This window comes from Apus apus, chromosome Z (assembly GCF_020740795.1).
Source record: "Apus apus isolate bApuApu2 chromosome Z, bApuApu2.pri.cur, whole genome shotgun sequence".
NCBI classification, from domain to species: Eukaryota; Metazoa; Chordata; class Aves; order Apodiformes; family Apodidae; genus Apus; species Apus apus.
Window position 1 is genome coordinate 24,172,074 of NC_067312.1, and position 23,718 is coordinate 24,195,791.

General features: G+C 46.0%; 2 protein-coding genes across 2 annotated transcripts in view; both read left to right on the plus strand.

Moving 5' to 3' along the window:
• Window positions 1-10,522, plus strand: part of CDK7 (cyclin dependent kinase 7) — a 34,855-nt gene extending 24,333 nt beyond the window's left edge. The window contains exon 12 of the mRNA XM_051643063.1: window positions 10,437-10,522. Coding sequence (XP_051499023.1) covers window positions 10,437-10,468 — 32 coding nt within the window. The 3' untranslated portion in view covers window positions 10,469-10,522. The remainder of the gene's footprint in view (window positions 1-10,436) is intronic.
• A 1,463-nt stretch (window positions 10,523-11,985) lies between these two features.
• Window positions 11,986-23,718, plus strand: part of SERINC5 (serine incorporator 5) — a 47,254-nt gene continuing 35,521 nt past the window's right edge. The window contains exon 1 of the mRNA XM_051642895.1: window positions 11,986-12,179. Coding sequence (XP_051498855.1) covers window positions 12,153-12,179 — 27 coding nt within the window. The 5' untranslated portion in view covers window positions 11,986-12,152. The remainder of the gene's footprint in view (window positions 12,180-23,718) is intronic.

Below are 23,718 nucleotides of genomic sequence, written 5' to 3' on the forward strand. Positions count from 1 at the left end.
TCTTCAAATGCTATGAAATGCCTTATTTCAAGTCCAATAAGTGGTTTAAAACATTTAATTTTATCAGAATCTAACCAAATTTGACTACTTACGTGCATGGAGGTTGGTTTTTTTGAGGGTTTTTTTGTTTGTTAAATACCTACTACCAGCTAGAAAAGATTAGTGTGAATTACAGAATACTAGGAAAGATATAGTGGAAGATACCACAATTTAGCATTATGACCAAGCTGATACTCTGGAAGGGCCAGTTACCTGTGCATTTCTGGCCCCACATACACTGACAGACTCTGTTGTTGCTGCCAGTAGCCCAGTCTTGGAGATTTATAGTTGCAGGTTGCTCTTGTCTTGCACTGGCAGATCATTCAGTGCCCTCTTTGCTCTTACAGTTGCTCTGTGTGCTTCCCTGCACCTCCACACAGTCCTGAAGGTGATCATCCAGTTACAGTGATGCCTGCGAGCTGAGGCCTGTGACAAAGGCTGTTCAGAGAAGTATTCCATTATGCCTTATATGGTTATACTGATGTGCTTGGTTCTTGCTTGTTTCAACTTCGCAATCTCAAGGATGAGCAAATAGACACAGTGGCCAAGACTAGATAATGACAGGGAGAAAAAAACCTCCAAGTAGGTCAGTCCATACCTTGCATGCTCAAAAAGAGAGTTCAATAAAAGGACACACCAGAGTGACCCCTGGAGACTCCAGAAAGACCCCCACAGAGGACCCTCAGAGCCTCAAAGAGCGTACATAATTAGGATGCAAATATTACAGTTAGTTCCAGGAAATAGAATGAATATGTATAGTTATTCCGGGAAATCTGATGCATATGTACGCTATTGAACAATATCAGCTTTGCTTGTTGTGACTTATGACATGCACGTTAGGAGGAACTATCCCCCATGCATCCAGTGCTGCAATAAAGAATGCCTGCCTTCTAACACTTAAAGAAAGGTCCTGGAGGGTTCTTTCCATGACCAGATTTTATGGTATCAGTAACAGTAACAAACACTGGGACATTCCCAGTGGCTTTTTGTCAGGTCTACAGCTGGGGCTGTACTGTGCTGTGGCAGCTGGTCCTAGCATGATTTCTTGATACACTGGCTTTTGGGAGATGTCCAAAAGCCATGGCTTCTGGAAGTCCTTGGCTACCCAGGATGATATGGGGAGAAGTGGTCCATAACCTAGCTGCTGGTGCATACTTAGAAAAATGTTGCATAAGTCAATACTTTATTATGGCCTGGAGCTGCCTAGCTGGTGAGACAAAGATGGTCTTGCAGTCATACACAAGTAAAACTTACAGCTGGCAAATAAATTACTTCTACGGTCTGATCACACCTTTACATGGTGCACACCTTTATTGGAATACCTTTTCTGCAGACAACTGTTCCAGCAAACATCACAGCAGCTAGGTCATTAACTGTGTAAGAGATCCAGTCAGAATGTGGGTGGTGGTTTCCAGAACATGCGGCTGCACATGTGCATGCGTTTCCCTTCCTTCCCATAACCACATTTTTGACTGGTGTCTTAATTGCTGGGCTGACTTATGTTGCGATGAGTCCAACAGGAGCAGGGCCGAGTAACAACACGACAACCAATATGGTCTTACATATCGTTCCACTTTATTGCCAGTTCGTCTGCTACTTATATACTCCAAGTTGCTGTCCACGCGGCTGCTCATGCGGACAGACACCTCATTTAATTGGCTAAGCATAACTGTTCACGCGGCAGGCTCCGTTTTGCTATTGGTTATGACTACATGTGTTACAAGCGCTATTTGTTACATTCTGCAGTTTTCTCATCCGTCTTCGCATCCATCCTCGGGCGCCTAGCCAAGATATGCTTCTTCATTCTCCCAAGGCTAAAGATAATCTTGTTGCAAACAAGATCAATTGTTCATTTCAATCCTTGCTGTTACAGCAAGGATTGTCAAGCCCTCCCAGGCTCCTGAAATCATGACCCTGCTGTATAAAAAATTCCTCCACAATTCCCCCTTTTTCTTTTTGCAAAAGCCAAGCATGGTTTACCACTGGCTGCAGGCTATGTTGAATACATCGTAAGCAACATGCAAATAACATAAGGGCTACGATCACTATTACTAATATTAAAGCTCCACCCCTAACTAGGTCTAACAGCCAACCCGTTAAACCCCAAATTTGAAACAAATTATCTAAAAGGGTTATATGCTGAAAATTATCCCAAAGTTGCTTATGGATGGACACAGAAAGGTTACCTAATTGAACGCGAGGCACACTTGCCATCAAGTCAACTTCCTGTAATGGATTTGGACTGCTTACGTTTAGGCCTTGAATAAATGCTTTCTGCCATTCAGACTGGTTATAAGCAGGCCATGTATAATAGCCCTGCTTTAAACATTCCCCTGTAGATCGTGTCGTAAAATTAGGTGCCTTTTCCGACCACCAACTCCCAGATCCATTGATCATTTCTTCAACATCATCCAACGGTATGCCAATTAAACATGTACGAAAAGGACTGTCTGCTGTCTGCATGCTTAGACACAGGTCTGTTACTCCTGAGGCATTAGCCCAAGTAAGCCAAATATTTGGCCTAGGAGATATTTGTGAAATCAAGCTACGGGCAAACCCCCACAGGCACAAGATGCACATTCCCAACCTAAACATTTTGTACGCAGGGTGAATGAGGCGGCACGTACCGCAGTCTGCTAATCCAACAGAGAAAAGCTAATTCTCTTTGGTGAATGCTCTCCAGCATCCACACTTCCGGAAAAGGTGTGCCTTCTTCTATTCCTATAAATTGAGCACAATCTCTGATGAACTGCTGAACTTCAAACTGCGCCAAACATTCTCTACACACCAAATGTGTCAAATAAAGCAAAGAAGAATGTCTACTAAATATACTATTACAGCCTGCACATTGAAATATTAATAAACAAGCAGAAAAACAAAAGCGACAAACAAAATGAGTGTGACGCTGCACACGCTGATCAACACTACAACGTCCAAAATTACTGCCTTCTAGAATGATGGTGGCGAGTTCCTCCGACAAAAACAGCTGCAGATTCAAGAGTCGTAATTGTCGAACATATGGCTCCCAGAAATACTGTCGTCTCCACTGTCTCCGCTCTCTTTCTGAGTCTCTTGGCATGCAGGCCGGGTGAAATGGTTAGGAACCCACAGCGGGCTGGAGTCTTCTCTCCAGTGTACACTGGCCCATTATCAGTCTTGATTGATCGGGGCACTCCCATGACAGCAAAGCATTGCGTTAGATGTCGAATGACGTGCAGCGCCTTCTCTCCAACCTGAGGCATGGCCCAGATCATCTTTGAATATGTATCCACAGAAACATGAACATATTTAAGTTGCCCAAACTCTGCTATATGAGTAACATCCATTTGCCAAAGTTCTAGACTTGTAAGGCCTTTAGGGTTTACCCCTAAACCTAATTGTGGCCCATGGTGGCTACATTGAGAACAGGCTCGAACAATGCCTTTTGCATCATTCCATGTCAACTGGAACTGGCGCTTCAATGCCTTAGCATTTTGATGAAATGTATTGTGACTGATCTGTGCTTGCTCAAAGGTGTTAGATGGTGGCAAGTGTATTGCTGGACTGACGAGCTTATCAGCTTTTTCATTTCCTTCTCCAAGGACTTGCGCCCACATGTGACTCTTAACATGCATAATACAATAGGGGTGTTGGCGCGTCTGTAACTGACCTCGCAGCCAAGGGAATAACTCTCCCAGCCGACAGTTATTTGTGTCTCTTATTAACGCATCTTCTAGACGCTGAACGACCCCTACCACATATAAAGAATCGGAGACAACACTGAGCGGCTCCCTCGCCCATGAGGCAAAGGCCCAACATACTGCCTGTAGTTCTAAAGTCTGCAAGCTATCAGTGGTGGTGCCTTGGATCACATGTCGCTGCCAGCAGTCATCAAAACGCCATACACGTGCTGCTCTTTTGAGTCTTTCTGCCAGCATCAGTAAAGACCGTTAGCCCATCAACTCGTTGCTCAGATAACAGCGGACGACGAATCCATTCATAACGCTTCAGCATTCCCCAAATTGGACCCTTAGATAGCATGTTGTGAATGTTACCAGAAAAGTTTAACAATGCATCCTGTAATGGAGTGGCATGATGATAATACCATTCAAAGTTCTCCATCTTGAAGGGGACACTGATGTCTACTGGATCTTCCCCAAGCAGCTCCCTCGCCCGCAGGCGTCCTTTGCGAATCAAAAGGGCAGCTGCTTCTAATCGTGTCTGCAATCGATGTTTTGGTTGGGCCGGTAAGAGCAGCCGTTCTATACACAACGCAGTTGCGACCTGCTCCTTTTCCCCCTTTTTCTTTTGCCATTGCAAAAGTGCTGCAAAAGGGGAGTCAGCTATGTTAAGGACTGCTAAAGAGAGAGGTTGGCCAGGCAGGCGTCAAGAGGTGGCACCTTTGCGATCTTTTCGCTTATCCGTGCCAATGCAGCCTGTTGTTCCATGTTGCAAGACCGCGGTGATGCAGCATCTGTACTACATAACCACAGTAGCAGTGGGCGGAGATCTTCATTAGAAATTCCCACGACTGGCTGTACCCACTGTAAGTCACCAAGCAAACGCTGAGCATCGTGCAAGGTTTGCATGTTGACATTCAATGTTCCCTTCAGTGGATGAACTTGAGCATCAGACACTTGCCAGCCAAGATATTTCCAGGGTGCTGACCTTTGCACTTTTTCTGGGGCTACGATCAAACCCTTGCCCTTTAAGCTGTCAATAATAAAGGCAAGGTGACCCTCAGTAAGAGGGGTTGAAAAGGCAAAAAGAATATCATCCATATAGTGATAAATCAGCGCAGAAGAAAAATGCTGCTGAATGGGTTGCAGCGCCCAAGCGACATATGTCTGACACATGGTAGGTGAGTTCTTAATTCCTTGTGGTAAAACCACCCACTCATAGCGCAATGCAGGTTCCTGTTTATTTGTGGATGGTAAGGAAAAGGCAAACCGTTTGGTGTCATCAGGATGCAGTGGGATGGTAAAAAAGCAGTCTTTCAAATCAACTATTAAAATGTGCCAGCCCTGAGGTATCATGGTGGGTGCCGGCAGGCCAGGTTGTAATGCCCCCATGGTAAGCATCTGTGCATTTACTTTTTGCAGGTCGTGTAGCAAACGCCATTTTCCAGATTTATTCGGAATTACAAAAATAGGGGTGTTCCAAGGACTCGTGGAGAGCTGTATATGTCCAGCTGTTAATTGCTCTTGGACAAGTTGATGAGCCATGGTCAGCCTTTCTCTGGGCAACGGCCACTGATCTACCCATACTGGCTAATCTTGTAGCCATGTCAGCTTAAGTATGGGAGGCTTTGTGTCAGTGACCGCACTCAAAAAAGCTCATTTGTAAGGACCATTTCCATTTGCCCTAACAAATCACGGCCCACGAGCTCGTGGAGCTCCTTAGGCAAGGGAACAACGTAGGGCTGGACCAGCACCCTTTGACCGTCTTCGAACTGGAACTGAATAGGTTTAGCACTGATCCATGGAGCCTGCAATCCACCCACCCCTATCACTTGCGCCACTGGTAGAGTCAACGGCCAAGATGAAGGCCAATGTTTTTCATTTATTAGCGTAATATCAGCCCCTGTGTCCAAAATCAAAAGAAGTCGGACTTGCACAGGTCCTGCAGATAAGGTGACCTGGTGTTTTGGCTGATCTTCTAAGCCTATTGTCAAAAACGTTTGGTATCCTGTAGAGCCAAATCCACCGTCCTGGCGACAAGGCTGTGCCGATCGTTGCTGAGGAATCTGCTGAATTAAAGCCTCGAACGCCACAATTTGCGCTATTTTGCTACCCTTTGGGATATAGACAGCTGCTTGGAGGGCATAAGCCATAATCTTGATCTGTCCTGTGTAGTCTGCATCGATGACTCCCAGAAGCACTATGACTCCTTGTTTCCCTGATGATGATTGCCCAATTATTAGTCCTCCAACAGTTGAATCAACTGAAAACAAAGGGCCAAAAGCAGTTGTAGGGATCAATGTAACCTGCTTATCCTGTAGTGTAACATCTATTGCTGTTTCCACATCGAACCTGAGACTGCCCCTTGTGGCAGGGTTATGGCAGCGGAAGAAGCTGATTTCTGAGCGTGGGGGTGACCGACTTTTGTCATCACGCAGGTCCCCTGCGCATTCTTCCATCCGTTTCCCGATTTTTGTCAGGCCACAGCGGCACGTGTACCATTTTGGCATGCATCGCACCAGATGGGCTTAGTACATGATCGTCTTATGTGACCGCCTTCTCCGCATTGAAAACATGCACCAGAAAGACCAGCTCGTCGTGGTGTTCCCTTATGCTTGCTGGGCGCTTTATGTGATATAGCAGCTGCCATCATGATCCCTTCTTTTACTGCTTCTTTCATGACAGCAGTAAATGCCGCAATTTGGCTCAAACGTTCTGCTCGCACCGCTCGTTCCACCATCTCGTCAACTCCAGCTCCTAGAGGGAGAGTTGCCAATATAGCTTTAATCTTTTCATTGGCATTTTCAAAGGCCAACGTGCAATGCAATTGATCAGCTATTGGATTAGGCAACTCTGGGGCGTCCTTTATTGCCGTTGCTAAGCGATCAATAAAGTGTATATAGGGCTCTGTGGCCCCTTGCTTGATTGATACATAAGAGGGCACCTTCTTTTCTCCAGGTACCATAAGTAGAGCCTTATGAGCCAATTGTTGGGATAACCGATGACATTCTCGACATAGCTGCAACTGTGTGTCAGCGGCCGTATAAGCTCCTGAACCCAAAAGCATGTCGGCCTCCAGGCCGAGCAAGGGGTCCGGTAGATTAGGATTTTGGTGGCATGCGGCTTCCTCCACAGCCAGCTTCTTCCAGTTGTGCTCAAATAACAGCAGTTGTGATGGCGTTAACAATAATGATGCAATGATATATGTATCACTGGGGAGCAGCACGTTAGCAGTAAAAATAACCTGCAAGATAGGCCGGGCAGCCTCCGGCTGTATACCATGAGTGATGACAGTTTGCTTTGCTTGTTGTAGTATCTTCCAATCATGGGGCTCCCATTGTCCCTGGTCTCCTTGGTAAATCACAGGACAAACTATTTTCTCAGCCAACTCAAAGTCTCCTTGTAAAATGGCATCACAGATTACTCCAGACCACCGTCGCAGCCCCAGATGCTGGTGCGGTGGCAGACTCGAGATGGCAAAGGTGGAGCGGAAGGTCTCAGTGCCTTGACTCTTTGCACTGAACTCATAGACTGCAGGGGGTCGGATTCCTGCACTGTTGTTACGGAGGGCCCCAGTTTTTCTAACTTCTTCCTTAGCTCCATAAGTTCATCAGATACACACAATGTTTTGCACTCTCGATCCTGGGACGAGCAAGTACCATTCTTTTCCTCGCCTTCTTTTTCCTCATCCTCCTGGTCATTAACCCATGCTTGCACTTCTTCGTCTGATTCTTCAGCATCCTTACCCTCATCCTTTGAACCTGGTTGCACAGACACATGCGGTGGTTTCGGGGCATCCTTATCTGGGGTGCCCTCAGACGATTCCATCATGCTCCCTGAAATAGCTCCTGCCTGCCTGGGGTCAACCTTAGCTTTCAATTCTTGAAGGTTGGATACTACCGTAGCCATCATTCCTTTTATTGGTCATCATTGAACTAGGCTTTCTATTCTTTCTTCCTTTACTTTTTCCCCTCTCTCAGAGAGAATACTAGCTAACAAATGGACCACCTCAGCTTGTTCCATCGTGGTCTTATCTGTGGGCTGGGACAGAGTGATCAGCTCCGTTCTGGGTTCCGCTGTACCTTATGGACCGCTCCAGCCCTCCCTACTCCTGTCTCCCGATATCCCGCAGTGACAGCGCCACAGGATATTGTGGAGGTGCTTCTTCCCTTTCTTCATCTTCACGCTGCCCGGTGGCTTTAGCAGTGAATCCAAGGGTCCCTGTTCGGGCGCCAACTGTTGCGATGAGTCCAACAGGAGCAGGGCCGAGTAACAACACGACAACCAATATGGTCTTACATATCATTCCACTTTATTGCCAGTTCATCTGCTACTTATATACTCCAAGTTGCTGTCCACGCGGCTGCTCATGCGGACAGACACCTCATTTAATTGGCTAAGCATAACTGTTCACGCGGCAGGCTCCGTTTTGCTATTGGTTATGACTACATGTGTTACAAGCGCTATTTGTTACATTCTGCAGTTTTCTCATCCGTCTTCGCATCCGTCCTCGGGCGCCTAGCCAAGATATGCTTCTTCATTCTCCCAAGGCTAAAGATAATCTTGTTGCAAACAAGATCAATTGTTCATTTCAATCCTTGCTGTTACAGCAAGGATTGTCAAGCCCTCCCAGGCTCCTGAAATCATGACCCTACTGTATCAAAAATTCCTCCACAGATGTAAAAATACGTATTTACCTAAAAATAAATTTTACATATTTTGTGTTTTAACAGGCACAAAAAGTCTTATGTTTATACTATAAAAATTAACTGATTTTATGTAAGTGGTGACCATAATGTGTAACAGAATCTGGTTTGGTTTTGTTTCTGATTGCATTTATGTTTGGAACTCTTTTCTATATTTTATTTCACCTGAAAAACAACTAAGTGGTAGATGTCTCCTTGGATGCAGACTATTTGTGCTCTTCTCTTTGCCAGTTGGCAGAAATAAAAAGCCTTTAATCACTGAAAAATCTTGAAATTGCAGAACATTGAAAGCATCATTCCAAGTTGCAGCTTCATTTCAGAAAGTGTGATCAAAACAGCACAATTCCTAATATTCTTACCTTAAGATATAGTGAGCTGATTCATACTATGTGAGTACTGAGGAAGCAGAGAATCCTTAAATGTTCCTGGTAAGTTATGGTTTCCCTGTGCTATGCCAAGATGCTTTTTGCTTCACCACTTACATCTTGTGAGTTGTCTGTAGAGGCAGTAATACTGCATTCTTCTTACAGTGAACGGGGACAGTGAGAACCTCTGCTTCTGTTACAATAATCCATGTTAAAATCAGCTGGGAATGAGTAAAGCAGATGCACGTAAAGGTGCAACATCCACCAGCGAAACTGCAGTTGAGATCTAGGGGTAATGCTGGTCCTGATGACCTCAGCAGAGCTGAGGTGCTGCAGAAGGTGGCTGGTGTGTATGAAACTGGGCTAGATATCCTGCAGGCAGAGTTTTGTAAGCTGCCTGAAGGTAACTGGCTCAAAGTGACATGCTTCTGGGGCTTCAGGTTCTGCTACTCTGCTCTGCTTGCATACACACTGAGTGGGGAAAGTGGCTTGCTCCCAGGGCACAACTGGCATCTTACCAGGGATTTTTCTGGGAGGTGCCACATGGTTACAACTTCTAACTGAATGCTTTCCTTCATTCCTTGCTCCTCAGCACCTAAACCAAGGCCAGAGTTTTAACTCCATTCCAGGGTATTCCTCGGCTGTCTTACTTCCTACAGGACCAATTCCTGCCCCCATTCTCCCTGACTCATTAAATCTCTGTAAATCTGTGTTCATAAAATTCCTTATAGAAAGCAAAGCCAAAGCATCTCCTGTTTCTCTACTGATATGATGGATTTCCCATCACTTGAAATCCCTAAATCTAAATCAGAATCTCTTCAAAGACACATGTTTTGACCCTGCCAAAAAGAACAGTCTGAAACAAGAATTACTGGTTGAAGGTTTCTGGCCGGTAAATCAGATTAGGGGAAAAAACCAGCCTTTTCTCATTCCAGAATATGTGTTTGATGGGTAAACCTTCTCCTAAAGGCATGGGTAGTTTCAGAGTTACAATTCCTTTCATGCAGTAACATCTGCTTGTTGCTTTGCTAGTAGCCTGCTTAATGCTTGCCAGCAACACAGCGGGGAAAGTTCAAGCCTTTCTGGTGATTAATTTTGCACTTAAAAAGCCAAGTCAGAACACCCCAGGGCTCTCACTAACTGATTAGAAAGTCCGTTTCAGAGCTCTGCAGTTTCCTTCAGTGCAGAGGCTGGATTTATTTGTGTCAGTGATAACAGTGCTGGAATTAACAGCCATGCCTGGAGCAGTGAATTAATGGTGGTCCCCACCCACCCTTATGCTTGTTGCTATCGTGGACATGCTGATGGTACAGCCACTTGTAGTCTTTCACCATACCTGTGTATCACCTTCACCAGTCTCTCTTGGCAAGACTGCAAAAAATTAAACCTCAGATTAGATTCTCCTTAATGTTTTGAGCTGATTTTGCAGATGTGGAAATGAGTAAAAGCCTGGTAAGTCAGCTTCTCGTGATGGTATAAGAAGTCTGGAACAGAAATAGAAGATGAACACACTTACGCTGAGTTCTTAGTATGCTGTGATGCTCATGTTCCTGTGTCTTAACCACATGCTTCAAGAACCTGACTGAACAACAGTGGTTTTCCATTGCCTGTTTGCTGGCCACACTGCCTTCCTGTCTGTTGCTCAGTTCTTTATTGTTTCTCTTCAGCCTTGCCTCTGGACAGAGGAACTGTAAATTAGAGGTGCCCTAAGACTGCAACCTGCAGTCCTGACTTGAGGAGTCCTCACCTGAAGATGAGACTTTTCTTGCTCCCACACAACAGGAACATCAGCTGCTTCAGTGCCTGAACTGTGGTGGGGTCCTCTGTGATGCCTGCAAGCTGGTGTCTTTTGCAGCTAATTAACCATCTGATTAACAGAATTAATCTTACAAAAGTGGTAAATACCCCATCTCTAACTAAGTATGTGCAGATGATAGGTACCATTAAAAACATAGCACGTCTGCTTCTTATAAACTCTGCCTTTATTGTAACTACAGTCTCTTTTCTTCTCCCTGTAACACCAAATTACGTGTCCCTGATTCCATCCTGTGATCTGCTTCCTAAAGCATTGCTCTGTTTGCACACAGGAGGAAAAAGGAAGGGGTTTTTATGCAATACATCCTGTGATATGTACCAGTTTCCTTTTCAGCGGGTGCAGCTCTGTTATCTACATCTATGTACCTGCACACACTTTAATAGCTTTTAGTTGCACTGGATCCCTGACACGCAGGCAGTTGAAGGCTAAAGCTCCAAATAGTTATTTTAAATATTATAGCATGCATACGCACAGAGAGGCAACAAAGTGGACCAGGCGAGGAAGTGTTTCTACTGACACCTTCAGTAAAGTTGGTCATCAGCTAGGAAGCCGAGAAATCCTCAGCTACGATCAGTTCCTAGCAAGTGCTGCTGAAGAAAGCATTTTGTAAACACTGGGGAAGATCTCGGATCCTTTTAGCACAGCCTTCAAGTCACCCTTTGAACTCACACACCCTCCGCATGAGGTGCAGGCAGTGGAATGGAATGGCCACGGGACGCAGCAAAGCAGTTTGAACCCGAGGTTGTGGCACTGCATTCAATTTCATGCCTGGCTTTTAAGATCCGCATGTTTATATGCTTTATTCGGTGAATTAATTAAATTTCATCTGCTAAAAACCAAAGCGTTTTTCGGGGGTCTGTGAGCAGACAAGTGACCTTAGCAGTGTTCTGGCGAGCAGGACAGCCTGCGGAGGATCGCCCTGCACGGATCCACCCGAAATGCGGCAGCTGTCGGTGGAACTGCCGCTTCTCTGGGCTCGGGCAAGCGAAACCAAGCTCAAACACGCTGCACCGGCCGCCGTGCAGCACAAACGCGCTGGCGCCTGCACCGAGGTGGGGTCCCCGGAGGCCGAGCAGGGAGGGCGGGTGCTCTCCCCACCGGCAGACGCCGGGCTCCGGGCTCGGGGGGTGCGCCCTGCCCGGGCACGGCGGCCCCGCGGCGGCAGGGGGCCGGGGCGGCACGGGGCTGGGGCGGCACGGGGCTGGGGCGGCACGGGGCTGGGGAGGCACGGGGCTGGGGCGGCACGGAGCCGGGGCGGCAGGGGGCCGGGGCGGCACGGAGCCGGGGAGGCACGGAGCCCCGGCGCCGCCACCCGCGGCCCTTCCGCGGCGACTCCGGGCGCGGCCCCCCCGGCGCGCCGGCTGACGACAACGGAAGCCGGTCGGCGGGGCCGGGCCGAGGGCTCCGCGGCCGGGCCGAGGCGGTGCCGCTCCGCCCGCGGCGGGGGCGCCTGGCGCGCTGCCCGCCCAGCCCAGCCCAGCCCTGCCCTGCCCTGCCCTGCCCAGCCCGCTCCGCATGAGGCGGTGAGGGAGCCAGGTCGGGAGGCAGGTCTCGCCGCGCCGCCGGCATGTCCGCGCCCTGCTGCGCCGGCCAGGTAAGGGCTGGGGCCGCGGGGAGGCCGGCAGGTGTGCGCGGCGGGCGGCGCGGGCTCTGCGGGCCTGACACGCAGCGGGCGCGGGGGCTGCCCCGGGGACGGCCCTGGGCGCCTGCCGAGGGCTCCGACGGTTGTCGCGGGCAGCGGGTTCCCGGGGTCGCGCCTGCCGGGCCGGGGCGGTGACAGCCCTGCCACGGGGCACGGAGAGCCCGGGCCGGGGCAGGGCCGGGGCCGCATCTCTCCGCTGCCCCTCGGGCGCAGCTTCGCGCTCTTCCCGGTCAGCCCGCGGGCAGCCGGCCTCCCCAGGGCCGTGGGGCGTGGAGAGAGCAGCAGCGCTGGCTGAGGGGGAGCCGAGTGCCGCGGAGTGCCTGCCTGTAAAGCCTGGGCGGTCGGCGGTGTTTTTGCGGAGTGTCCTGGACGAATTCCTGCCGCGTTTCGGGAGGGCGGGCGGGCGGGCGGAGGCTGCGGGGCTGCGGGGTGTGCGCGGGGGGCCCTGCTCGGCGGGGTGCGGGGACGGGCGGGCACGGAGAGGAGCCTGCCCGGAGACTTGCGCTGCCCGGAGCCGTTCCCGAAGGGATGGCAGGTCACTTCGAGAGGCTGTTAGGTCACTGGTGCCTGGTGGTGGGAAGATGAGAGCCGGTGATGTAAGCAGTGGAAGAGCCTTAACATCTCTCCTTTGTGCTGGCTGCCTGGCACTCCTCAGGCCCTGTCGCAAACTCCTTTCTATTGGGCTCGTGGGAAGATTCAGCAAGGGCAGGTGCGGGCAGAGGAAATGAGAGGTGAGAACGACTGGTGATGGAGGGTGGTGCGGGACCCGTGCCCTTCAGCATCCATGGGGTGATGAATCAGTGCTCTGCATCTTGCTGCGCTGCACCTGTTTGTTGGATGGAATCTCTTCTGATGGGTGAAGAACGATGGAATTGGAGGGGAAGGGTAGTCATGAGGCCCTGTCCAGATTTCCTCCTTGGTTGCACTCAAGGGAAGGACTTCTCTTCCTAACAGTTGTTTCTGTAGCCTGGTGTTAGACCACATCTCCCCCAGGCACTTCTTTGTTGCTTCATTTTCCCAAATCTCCACTTCTGCCACAGCAACCTATTACTACTTGATTTGTCTGCAACAGACTAGCCAGTGGAATTATTCCTGTTGTTTTACATACTTAAACACCTTATGGTCCTAATCTTACTGGTATTTCTTCAGTGGTGTCACTCTGCCTACCCTCAGCATCTGATTATTCTCTTGCTTTTGTGCAAACCACCTGGAAAAAAACCTCAGATCTTTCCTGAAGGTTGAAGTTCCCATGCTAGACTTGTCCCTCCAGCTGCAGTTCTTTCAGCCTTCAGTGGGCTGGGAGGATTACTAAACATGCCTCCAAGCACCCATCCTCAGGAGCTCCCCAGCACCTTGCTAAACAGCCCTGGGTGGTCACAGGGGCAGCAGTGACTGTGTTTGATAGTATTCCTTTTAAAGCAGGGGATCTCCTTGACTGCTGCTTCATCTGCATTTTGGCAGTGTGTGAAACAAGTTTTGGAGCAGCTCAAAAAGGTGCTGCTAGGTGCTGTTACTGCAGTGGTGCACTGCTCTTTGCATTGTCATTTCTTTTTTTGGTGTAGCTTCTGGAGAAGAGAGGATGAAATGTTTCTGAGACTTATAGGGCAAATGGCATGGCTTTAGTGTGACCAGACTTTGAGACTTTCTTAAAGCTACTGTTCTTACCCCATGCAGTAATATCTGATAGTAATGTGTTTTACTGACACTGATGTGTCATTTTGGAGTCTGTAAATAAACTTAACTCCTTAGTAATGCTGGAGCCAAAGCAAAAGCCCTAAAGTGGATGCTGTCATAGTGCCAAAATTATGCAATGCCCTGGAGAAATGTATTCTGCTGGTTTAAGCACTATTTTTGATGTAGGACTTATCTGTGCTAAATATGGCATACTACTGAAGTTATACCAGCAAAGTTAGTGTGGATAGCCTTTTTATAGGCTAACATGATAAATAGCATAAACCATGTTTCCATAGCGATTAGTATAATTTTTTTTAAAGGAAATACTATTTTACCTTCGTGGATTGATTTATTCCAATCTTGATGAGGGGATGTGTGTTTAATATAATTAATGCAAAAGAAAAACAAAAGGGATAGAAGTTCATCTTTCTGTCTTAACCCAGCTTCCTCCAGTTTGTGGATACTGTTAATCAAGCTGGAAAATCAAGGAATTTGGCATCTGCTTAAAATGTTCTCCCAAAGATGAAGTTAACCCTGTCTCCAAAACCAGAGATAATGTGTTCGAGGAAAGATGGAGCTTAGTATGAGTCCTAAAAAACACCACAAATATTGGGTCCTTCCTTTTTCACTAGAACATCCTAGTTTAATGCGTTCAATATTCCATAGTTCAGGGGTTTTTTTGGTATGAAGTATTTCTTCTCTGCATGTATCTAATACCTGCCTCTCTCTTTCTGTGGATCTGCTTCCTGGAAATGACTGAGATCTCTTGATACTGTCCTTCTGAGCTGTAAAAGTAAAGTTATCATGCCTGTCTGTCTGTAGCTGATATCAAAGTTTTGTTGTGAGTTAACATCGCTATCCATTTTTTCTCCATTCGTAATGCCAGCAAATTTTCCTGGTGCGAAGCAGATGGTGAGTGATCTGTATTTTGTTCTTGGGTCAAACTGCACTAAACATCTAGTTGATGGTTTCTGCCAGAATAAATGCATTTGGGTTTTGCAGCCCAGATTCCTTTTGGTAAAGGATGCAGCGGCAAGCTGCCAAACTTCAGTGTACTTAGGTTATGCTGATTTTGCACTAAAAAATTATTTTAAATAATCCTAATTAGCATTACTGTGTGACTTGTATCCTTGCCAAGTAGACCCTGGGAACTTGCTTTCAAGGAACTTGGCCATTTATAAACTTTGATTTCTGCAACTGGTTTTTATTGGGCAATGTACAACCTTCTCTTGAAGAGAACTGTGAATTTTAGATTTCTGAGCTGTAATAAGTTTGCTAAATGTTTCTTCTTTTGCTAGTGTTTTGGTGGTAGACCTATTTTGAGAGTGCAGTGAGAATACAGTTTGGCTTGGGCCTCCACAATGCTTTTGATTACATAAAAACATCTGCCTAAATTGACAGGAAACAGGATTTTACATTTGGCTTTTCTTTAGTGTTATTCTCAAGAGAATAAAGTTGAGATCATGGTTAAGAAAAGCAGCTGTTGCAGAAAATCTTTATTACAATGAATATGTTTTTTCCAGAGTTAAAGAACTGTAATTTAGATAGTTAGCATTAATTTTTTGGGAACAGTATGCTGTAGCTGGGTTGTTCAAGAAGACAGATTTTTCAGCTTGAACTGGTACTTATTAAACCTTTTTTTTTGTTGGTCTGTTAAATCTTGAATGCTTTCTTTAATACTTCTGCAGTTAGAAATCATATCAGATCAAATTTTAATTTTATACCCAGACCTCTAATTCTGAGGAGTTAAACAAATAATAAAGTGTTTATTTGTAAGATTGGCCTTGACCAATACTGTGACTGCTGGATCTCCTGGATGTTGGGGCAAGGGAAGGAAGCCCCTGTGTGATCTGGGGGTTCTTGCCTCTCTGGTACTGCCTGTTTGCATCTTCAGGTTGAAAAGCGGGCTTGCAGTCCTGTACTTGTGATCTCCTCTTTTCACGACTTGGTGGAAAGGGTGGCTCTGTCATCCTTATCCAGGTTTGAATCCTCTGAGGATGCCAGGGACTTGCTGGGGCACGTGCATGGTGTGATGTGCTGCAGTGCTGTGGAATGGTGCTGGTGGCATTCCACTCCATGTGGTGCTCCCCAAAACATGTCTCTCCTTCTGCATATGGTCTTTGTGGTATGAGAAGGGTTTAGTTTATTTTATTTAACCTAAGCTAGTCAGGTAAAAAGAGAGAAGTCTAGCAGTGGTTCCTACCCCTTCTCACAGCTGCCTTTCCACATCCCTGCCACCCCTTTTAATGGTGATTGAAATGAAACTACCTGTCTGAGGCCTGCTGTGAAGTGTTGTAGTGTACTGCACCTAAATACAGTTAGGTAAGACAGGGTAGGGAAGAACTTTATTCCATGTTTGCAGAAACATGGAGGTTTTGTTTTAAACAAGTGGTTGCCCGAACAACTGAATCGGCAAATCCTGTTTTTTTGCACCTTTTTCAGTTGAGGTTGGGATCTAACTAATAAATACTGAACTTGTGCTGCAGCCTTTTCCTTGCTCAGGGTTGAGAGATCATTTTCTCTGCTAAACCTTTTGCCTATTTTCAAGGAAAATATAACCAATAGCATCTTTGAGGGCCAAAGTTATATAGTCTGCTGCCATAACTGGATAAAACTTGCTGCTGGATTCAAAAGTGATTAGGAAGGGAGGGAAAAGCATTCAAAAGACATTGAGATCCTCTAAGTGTTGTATCATTGGACACTCGCGTTGCTGGTTTGGAATCTTTCCCCTGGCACTGCATAAGAGGCAGAAGATACTCTTTCTTGTTACAGACAGAAGGTCATCTTTATAATTTCTGCTTTGTTTTCTATTGCTGCCTCATTTATTTATTTTTTTAACCATTTCCTCTCATGTCCTCCAAGTTCCTCACATTGTGGATTTAAAGAGCAGCCTAAATATTCATGGCTTTACAGCTGTCACAAGTATAGAGGCCTTAACTTTTAGGGGCAAGGGGATATTTTCTGCAGAAGGATATAGGTCCCACTGCTACTTTTACATTAATTTTTGCAAATTATGTTATTAATGTGTTAAATTTTTGCAAGTATAGGTATTATAAGGTGTTTTTTCTGTTACTGACACTTGCATTACAATGGGGGCGCTTGCAGTTGCGGGTGCAATATGTACTTGTTTCAGAAGAGTGATTTGACTGAAAGCCTGAGCTATGACTGCAGTAAAAGCTGAAGGTTTCTTCTGGAGCAGACAACTGCTCTCATCCCAAACACATGTTAAGGCTGGATGGTGTTCTCAAGGTAGCTATGTGAAAGTGCTTGGACCTTAGATTGCTTACAAGAACACTCCTATACCTGAGTTAATGGCACTTTAATTTCTTTCTGAACTGTGCAGGGATCATTTAGCATGTTTTGACATGCTAAATGCCTGGCCTCCTAGATTTTTAGGTTGTGATTGGCCATTCTGATGGCTGAATTTGACCTGTGCATTGTTCATGTCACTCAAGAGATATTCTTTAGCATGTGCTACAGCATGAGGCAGTGAAGGACTGAGCCAACCAGAGCTGTAGGGACTGTAGCAATTACCCATGAGAGCAGCTGTGGGAAGGTGGCTGTTTGTTTTGAAGGGAGTCCTGACACACCTACTAATCTCATCATAGGTCACTTTAATTAGTGATAACTATGCTGAGACTGATGTTTGCAGTTTAGTGATTGAAACTTCCAGCAATTAGAGATAGAGTATGCTCAAGTATTTAAACATATAAATGGTCACAGTCTGAAAATGGAAAGTTTTTCATTTCTTTCTGTCCAGTAGGATTGATTTAAAATGTGTTGACTTGTCATCTCTCGCACTGAGTTTTAACAGGAACCATTCTTAACATTTTCTGAAGACTATTCTCTCATTGTTTTTCTCCTTGGCTTTTTATGTCACAGTCACTGGCAAAATGAGTGTTTCAGGAATACCATTCAGGATATTTCTTGGGTAGTTGTTGTACCTAAAAATGCTTGTCAAGAATTAAGCAACAGGAAGATGTGAGCAGGCTTCGTTTTAAACCTGCCAATCTGGAAATGTGTGTGAAGTTGGCTGTTGTGACAATTATATCAACTGGAATACCTGCAGCAATGCTTTGGGCAGGTAGAATTTTTAAAAATGTGATACAGTGAGAAATGGTTAATGATTTGAACTGGTTGATTAGCTTTTGTCACTTCCTACAAAGTGTTAATGATTTCTTTTTCCCCCTGCCTTAAAGTCCTCTTGCACTCAGTGCTGAAAGCACCTTTTAAAGACATACCATCTTCGTGGAACAGCTCAGAGTTGTCAGTTTATTTGAAGGTGAAGCAGCTGTTCCAGCTACATGTTTTTGAGTCATTGCTTACAGATGTTTTACTTTAACTGCTTCTTCACTCGAGTGGAATGGAATTAAGCAGTTTCTGCCCTGCACTTGGTTCTTTGTCCCTGGCCATATACCATGTTTCATCTGTTTGTGCCATTCTTCCTTAAGAGTCCTGATCTTGAACATCAGAGCTAACCTGGAGAAAATGTGCTTGCTGTGCAAAGTGATGGCCTCAGATTGGCAGACTTTGGCATTGCTGACTTGTTCTTCATCTTCCAGTTGCTCTCTTAGGAGTTTCTCTGCTGTGAAAGGCAGAAAAGTCGCTGCAGCATTAGCTGGAATGACCTGCAGATGAAAAAATATGAAATATGTGAAATAGAAAATGACAGGAAAGGATCACTGAACTGTCCCCCAGTGGACATTGCTATCAGTGAAGACCATCAAAAGATTAATGCAAAAAAACTTCAGGATCAGGCCCTGAGGCCCTTTAAAACTGCTCCCAAAAGCAGACAGGAATGATGGAAGGACTGTTACACTATTGAAGGCGGTATAACCCAGAGGGTATGACCCCAGTGCAAATAAAACACACCTTTTAAGTACAGCCAGCTGGCTGATTGCCTGTGCAAGGTGTGTGTGGAGGGCAGGGTGCCCCCGCAGTGTGGGGTGTTGCAGGGCAGTCTCACCCCCTCTTCATCTCCCTGCAGGGAAGAGAGAGGAGCAGGGTGACTTGCTGGGCTGATATTGGTGCCACGATTTTTGTAGAAGGGGCTGAGGAAATTTGAGGGGATGCAGGGAAAAAAACTCCAAACAGGTTAGGTCACTGGGATAAAAAGCCTTAAAGTCTTCAAATGAGGCTCAGGGTAAACAGTTTGAGTTCCTTTTTTGATGAGCAGGGATAAAAGACCAGGTAATTAAAAGGCTTTCAAAGCTAGTGAAGAAAGCCTCGCCAAGAACCAGGGCCTGGGAACTGTAGCATACAAGCTGCAAGAACGGGTGGAGGATTGCTGGTTTTAGTGATAAATACAAGTAACCAGAGAGACAGACAGCCCACTTCATATTGCTGTCAAATCCAGATGGTCTGTGCTAATGGAAAATAGCTAGACCACTAGGTGATGTGGTACACTGGGAGGCTCAGGTCAGACTAAACAATTGTCTTGATTTTTCCAAAATCATCAGGAAAAGAGCAGTTGGGCAGTCTTTAATGTAGATTTTTTGCACTGACATTATTTTCTCATGCTGAGCTGAGTCACCACATAGTAACATTTGAGCTTAGAGACAGAAGGTAATCATTCTGAGTTCAGAGTAACTTCAGCCTTGCTGGTACCTGTTGGCAGTTCTCCTGTGTCTTAGCTCTTGGCGTAGCTGTCCTCGACACTGCTTTCTCACCTAGGTTTTGAGCTGCTTTGTGCTGCGTGGCAGTTCTGCCCCGTGCTTCAGGGCACAAGCCCTTCTTCGCTTTGGAAACTTGGCTCTGGGCAGGAAAGCCTCACTGGAAAGCAGTGTTCAGGCGGGGCCTACGCTGATGGTGGGACTTTCCTCTGAAGTCGGTTTTAATTTTGCACAGTTAGCAGTGTGAGGCATGCTCCCAAAAATAGGTCGTGAGTTGATTAAATGGTATGCTGGTCACAAAAAACTTCTGGCTTAAGTCACATGATGTGTCTGAATATTAAAAAAGACACGGTGAGAAGCCACTTAAATCAGACAAAGAGCAAAATAAAGTCTCTTCAGTGAATTTAGTTACTTTACAGGGACAAACCACAGTGTAATCGTGACCGGCTGAAGAAACCTTTGCAAAATGTGTATGCATGACAGTGGGGGTTTTCAATAACAGTCTGAGCTCAGCTCCTTAAGCTTGGGACCCCTAGCACCAGGTGTCTCTTGTTTTCATTAACTGATGCAGAAACAAATTGGTCGGCTTCCTAGAAGTTCTTTCTTTAAAATAAAAGTCGCAGGACAGGTGTGTTGCTGCCTCAGGATGTTATTCATGCAGGGCTGGCTGCTTTCCTCTTCCAGCCTGCTTGGATGCTGCCCGTAGCTGTGAGAGTAGATGTTTGGGTGGTTTTGGTAGGCGTTGCTATCAACAGCTCAGCGACCTCATTATCTGCAAATCTTCTGGCCCAGATTATGCTGATAGTTAAGTGATCAAGCAGTGCGCGGAAAACTAAGCTGCTGTAGGCCCCCATGAAAAGAAGCTTCAGCAAGGCACATTCCTGTGCTCCCTGGACAGGCCCGAAGGCATGCTGTCTCCCCAGCCACTCCCCAGCGGTCAGTCGGGCAGTTAGGAGGGAGCAGATGAAACACTTCATTTCATTTAGGTATGCTCCTTTTTTTTTTGTAAATTTGTGCTGCACTTCTGTTTGATTTTTACCATTTCTGCTGAAGTCTTCCAAAAGGAAGAGTGCTTTGTTATGATAAGCTTGAAACTTCCCTATAGCTTGTGTATTTTAAAAATACCGTAGGCTATTTTGGGCAGTGATCCTGAAACTCCTCACTTTGTTTTAATGGCTACGCAAAATATTTTCTAAGACCTTTGAGTTATTTTTTGAAACATCTGTGGAAAATACCTTCTAAAAACTGTCACTGTCTGTACGAAAGCAGTAGTCAGGACATGTTCACTTTCCGTCTCAATCTTGTTTGTTAATAGTTTGTGTGCTTGACAGTACCATCATATCTCATTCCACTGATTTATCAGATTGGATCCCAGCTTGTGAAAATCAGGACTTGTGTGTGTGGCAGATGTTAAGCGTTTATTGGTGGAATATTCATTGTCGGGCACAGTTTGGTAAGCCTGCCTTTCCCTCATTTTGTTAACCTGTCTAACTCCTATTAACCAACCATATGTGCTCCCCAGGCTGGCATAAAATGGGAGTGTGCAAGTAAGTACAGGCCTGCCTGTACTTGGAAAAGTGGTTTGCACGGACTAGGGCTGTTGTGCAGCGTGCTTGCTTCTGCTCCTCACTGTGTGAATGTAAAAAATATGGTTCCTCTGCATTGGCAGGAACCCATTGCACTCAAATTGAACAAGAAGGTAGGAAAACACTAATGAGATGTGTGCTTAAAGAGAGTCAAAGCAGCATGCAGGACAGCTGTGAGGCAGTCACACTCTCTCCCCTCCAGCCCCACACAGTGTGCCCTCACTTGAAGTGGTAAAACTGTTTCTGCCGTTGCATTAATGAATAATGAAGCTGAGAAGGACTGGTAAGTCATTTTTCTTCACACACAAACACACACACACCCCCCCCATCTCTTTTTTTTTTTTTTTTTTTTTTTTTTTGCCAGTAGGTTGCTTTGCTTGGTCACCCCCAGCATCAGAAACAACTGTCATGGCTCCTGAGGTGCTGGTGCCAGGGCAGCAGTTGGCGAGGGGCAGGCAGAGGAGAAGGGCAGGGGGGAGCCAGTGGCTGTTAGGCCAGCCTGGACACCAGGAAAAATGTCTGTGAAACTGCCCTTTGAATATTTTTTAACAGAAAAACTTCCCATGCAACTTTTTGCAGCTACTGTTGTGAAACCAGTCAAGTCAGCCACCATCCAGGCAGCTCAAATCATGGTGCAGTCTGTTTTCAAGTTTCAGGATCTCAGGCAAGCTGGCCCTGCACCCTCCTTTGGCTCCAAAGGAGCAGCACTTGAGCAGAGCAGGCAGCTGGTCTGTGTGGTGGAGGCCTGGTATTGTTAGAAATGAATGTAGTGTTGTTTTTGCATCCTAGTGTTAGAAACATAGTGTCAGGTTTGGGTTTTTTTTAATATATACCCTAGTGTTAGGAATATAATAGTTTATTTGAGAGAAGTGAGATATCTTCACATTCCAAGGACACTGGGAGTGGTTTACGCTCCAAGAAACTGAGGGACTTAATTGGGCTCCATCTGGGGGATCTGAACATGGAGAAAAATTTATGGCCCAAGATAAGACTGAACAAAGCCACTTTTATCTTGCTCCTAGGGGCAGGATGACACCAGTAGGTATAGATCATTTTGTTAATTGGGAAGAGAGCCAAGGGGGCAAGAAAGGTAAAAATTATACCTTAAAAGGTGAAAAGTAAACTGCTAGAATGGAATGTGTAAACAGGGGTGGGAAATTTATAGGATAATTAGAAGTGTCAGGTAGGCTGTAAACTCTGGACTATCCAGCCAATGGGGAAGTAGAGGAGGGAACTTTGTCTCGGGAATAGGGAATATAAACCGTTATTCACCTTCCTATGGGTGTGCCTACTTGTTTAGGTCACCCATTCTTGCAAGAGTGTAAATAAACTGCGCTTTGCTGAAGGATCTGTTTGGGCCTGTTCGTTGGCGCGACAAACATTTCTCACAGTATCACAGTGGGTTAGTGGGAGTGGGCTGGCTGAGGGAAGTATTTATGGAAAGCATTACTATTTGTGTAGCACTTTAATTATTGTCAGACTGTGGCGTTCACCTGGTGAGGGTGCTGCGGCAGCTGTACTTGCTTCGTGACTTGTTGGGAGCCTTTGGATGACAAAGACTTGAAGCCAGAACCAGCTGCAGCGTGACAAACTCCTACCAGAGCAGCCTGCCTTTTGGATGCCATTGCACTGAGCTCTTGGGATCCAGGACATGAAAGGGTCACAGGACTGTGAAGGAACTCTGTAGGTACAGAACAGGATTTTCAAGGCCTGTCAACTGGCAGTGATTGCAGACCTTGGGTTGTCTGTGTTGTCTCTGTCCTGAAAACCACACAGTGCCTTCCTTCTGCAGAGCCTGCCCTTTGGAAGAGCTTTTGTTTAATGAAAAGCCAAATCTGTAAAATATTTATGACATTAGTTGCTTTTTTCACACATAGTTTTTTAATATGGGAAGAATCTGTTACCAGCTTGCAGTTCTGCGGCAGTGCGTCCTGTGCCCCTAGGCAGACCCTCACTGTGGTTAAAAGTCAGAAGCAGGGCCAGGTAGGCCATGCCCATGGGTGAAGTATACGGTATCAGAGGGACTGCATAGTTTAGCTGCATGTTGACCACAGCTTTTTAACAGAGAACTCATTGTAGAGGTGGGCTTTGAAGTCTGTTACCCAAAGATTACATCTTTGAAACCTCTCAGGTCAGTAGGTTGTGGCCAGCATCTTAGTCTGTGAGACAGAGGCTGTTTTCATTTATTTTTAGATAATGCCTATTTCATTGTGGACCCCTCTGGAATGTAGTTAGTCATAACCAGAGTTTAAAAAAGAATACCCCCTCCTCCAAAAAAACCCACCCAAAACCCACTCCAAATTTGGGACTATGGCTGAATAACCTTGCCAACTTTCTGTGGTTTCCATGGCTATTCAGAGGGCTTACAGGAGTTCATCTGAAAAAAGGTGGAGACATTGGTATTTTTCACAAGTATTGCAAATTTATAGTGTATGTGCTCAGTATTAGAAACTATAATTAAAGACTCTCTAAGTAATGTGGAACAACACATAAATGAGCTGTATATTCTATTTAAGTATTTGTTGCTTTAAATAGCAGCTCCAGGGACCTAGGGCTGGAATAACAGACATGTTGCTGGACGTAGATGAAGTTTTGCTGGCAGGATTCTCTAGCACCTGG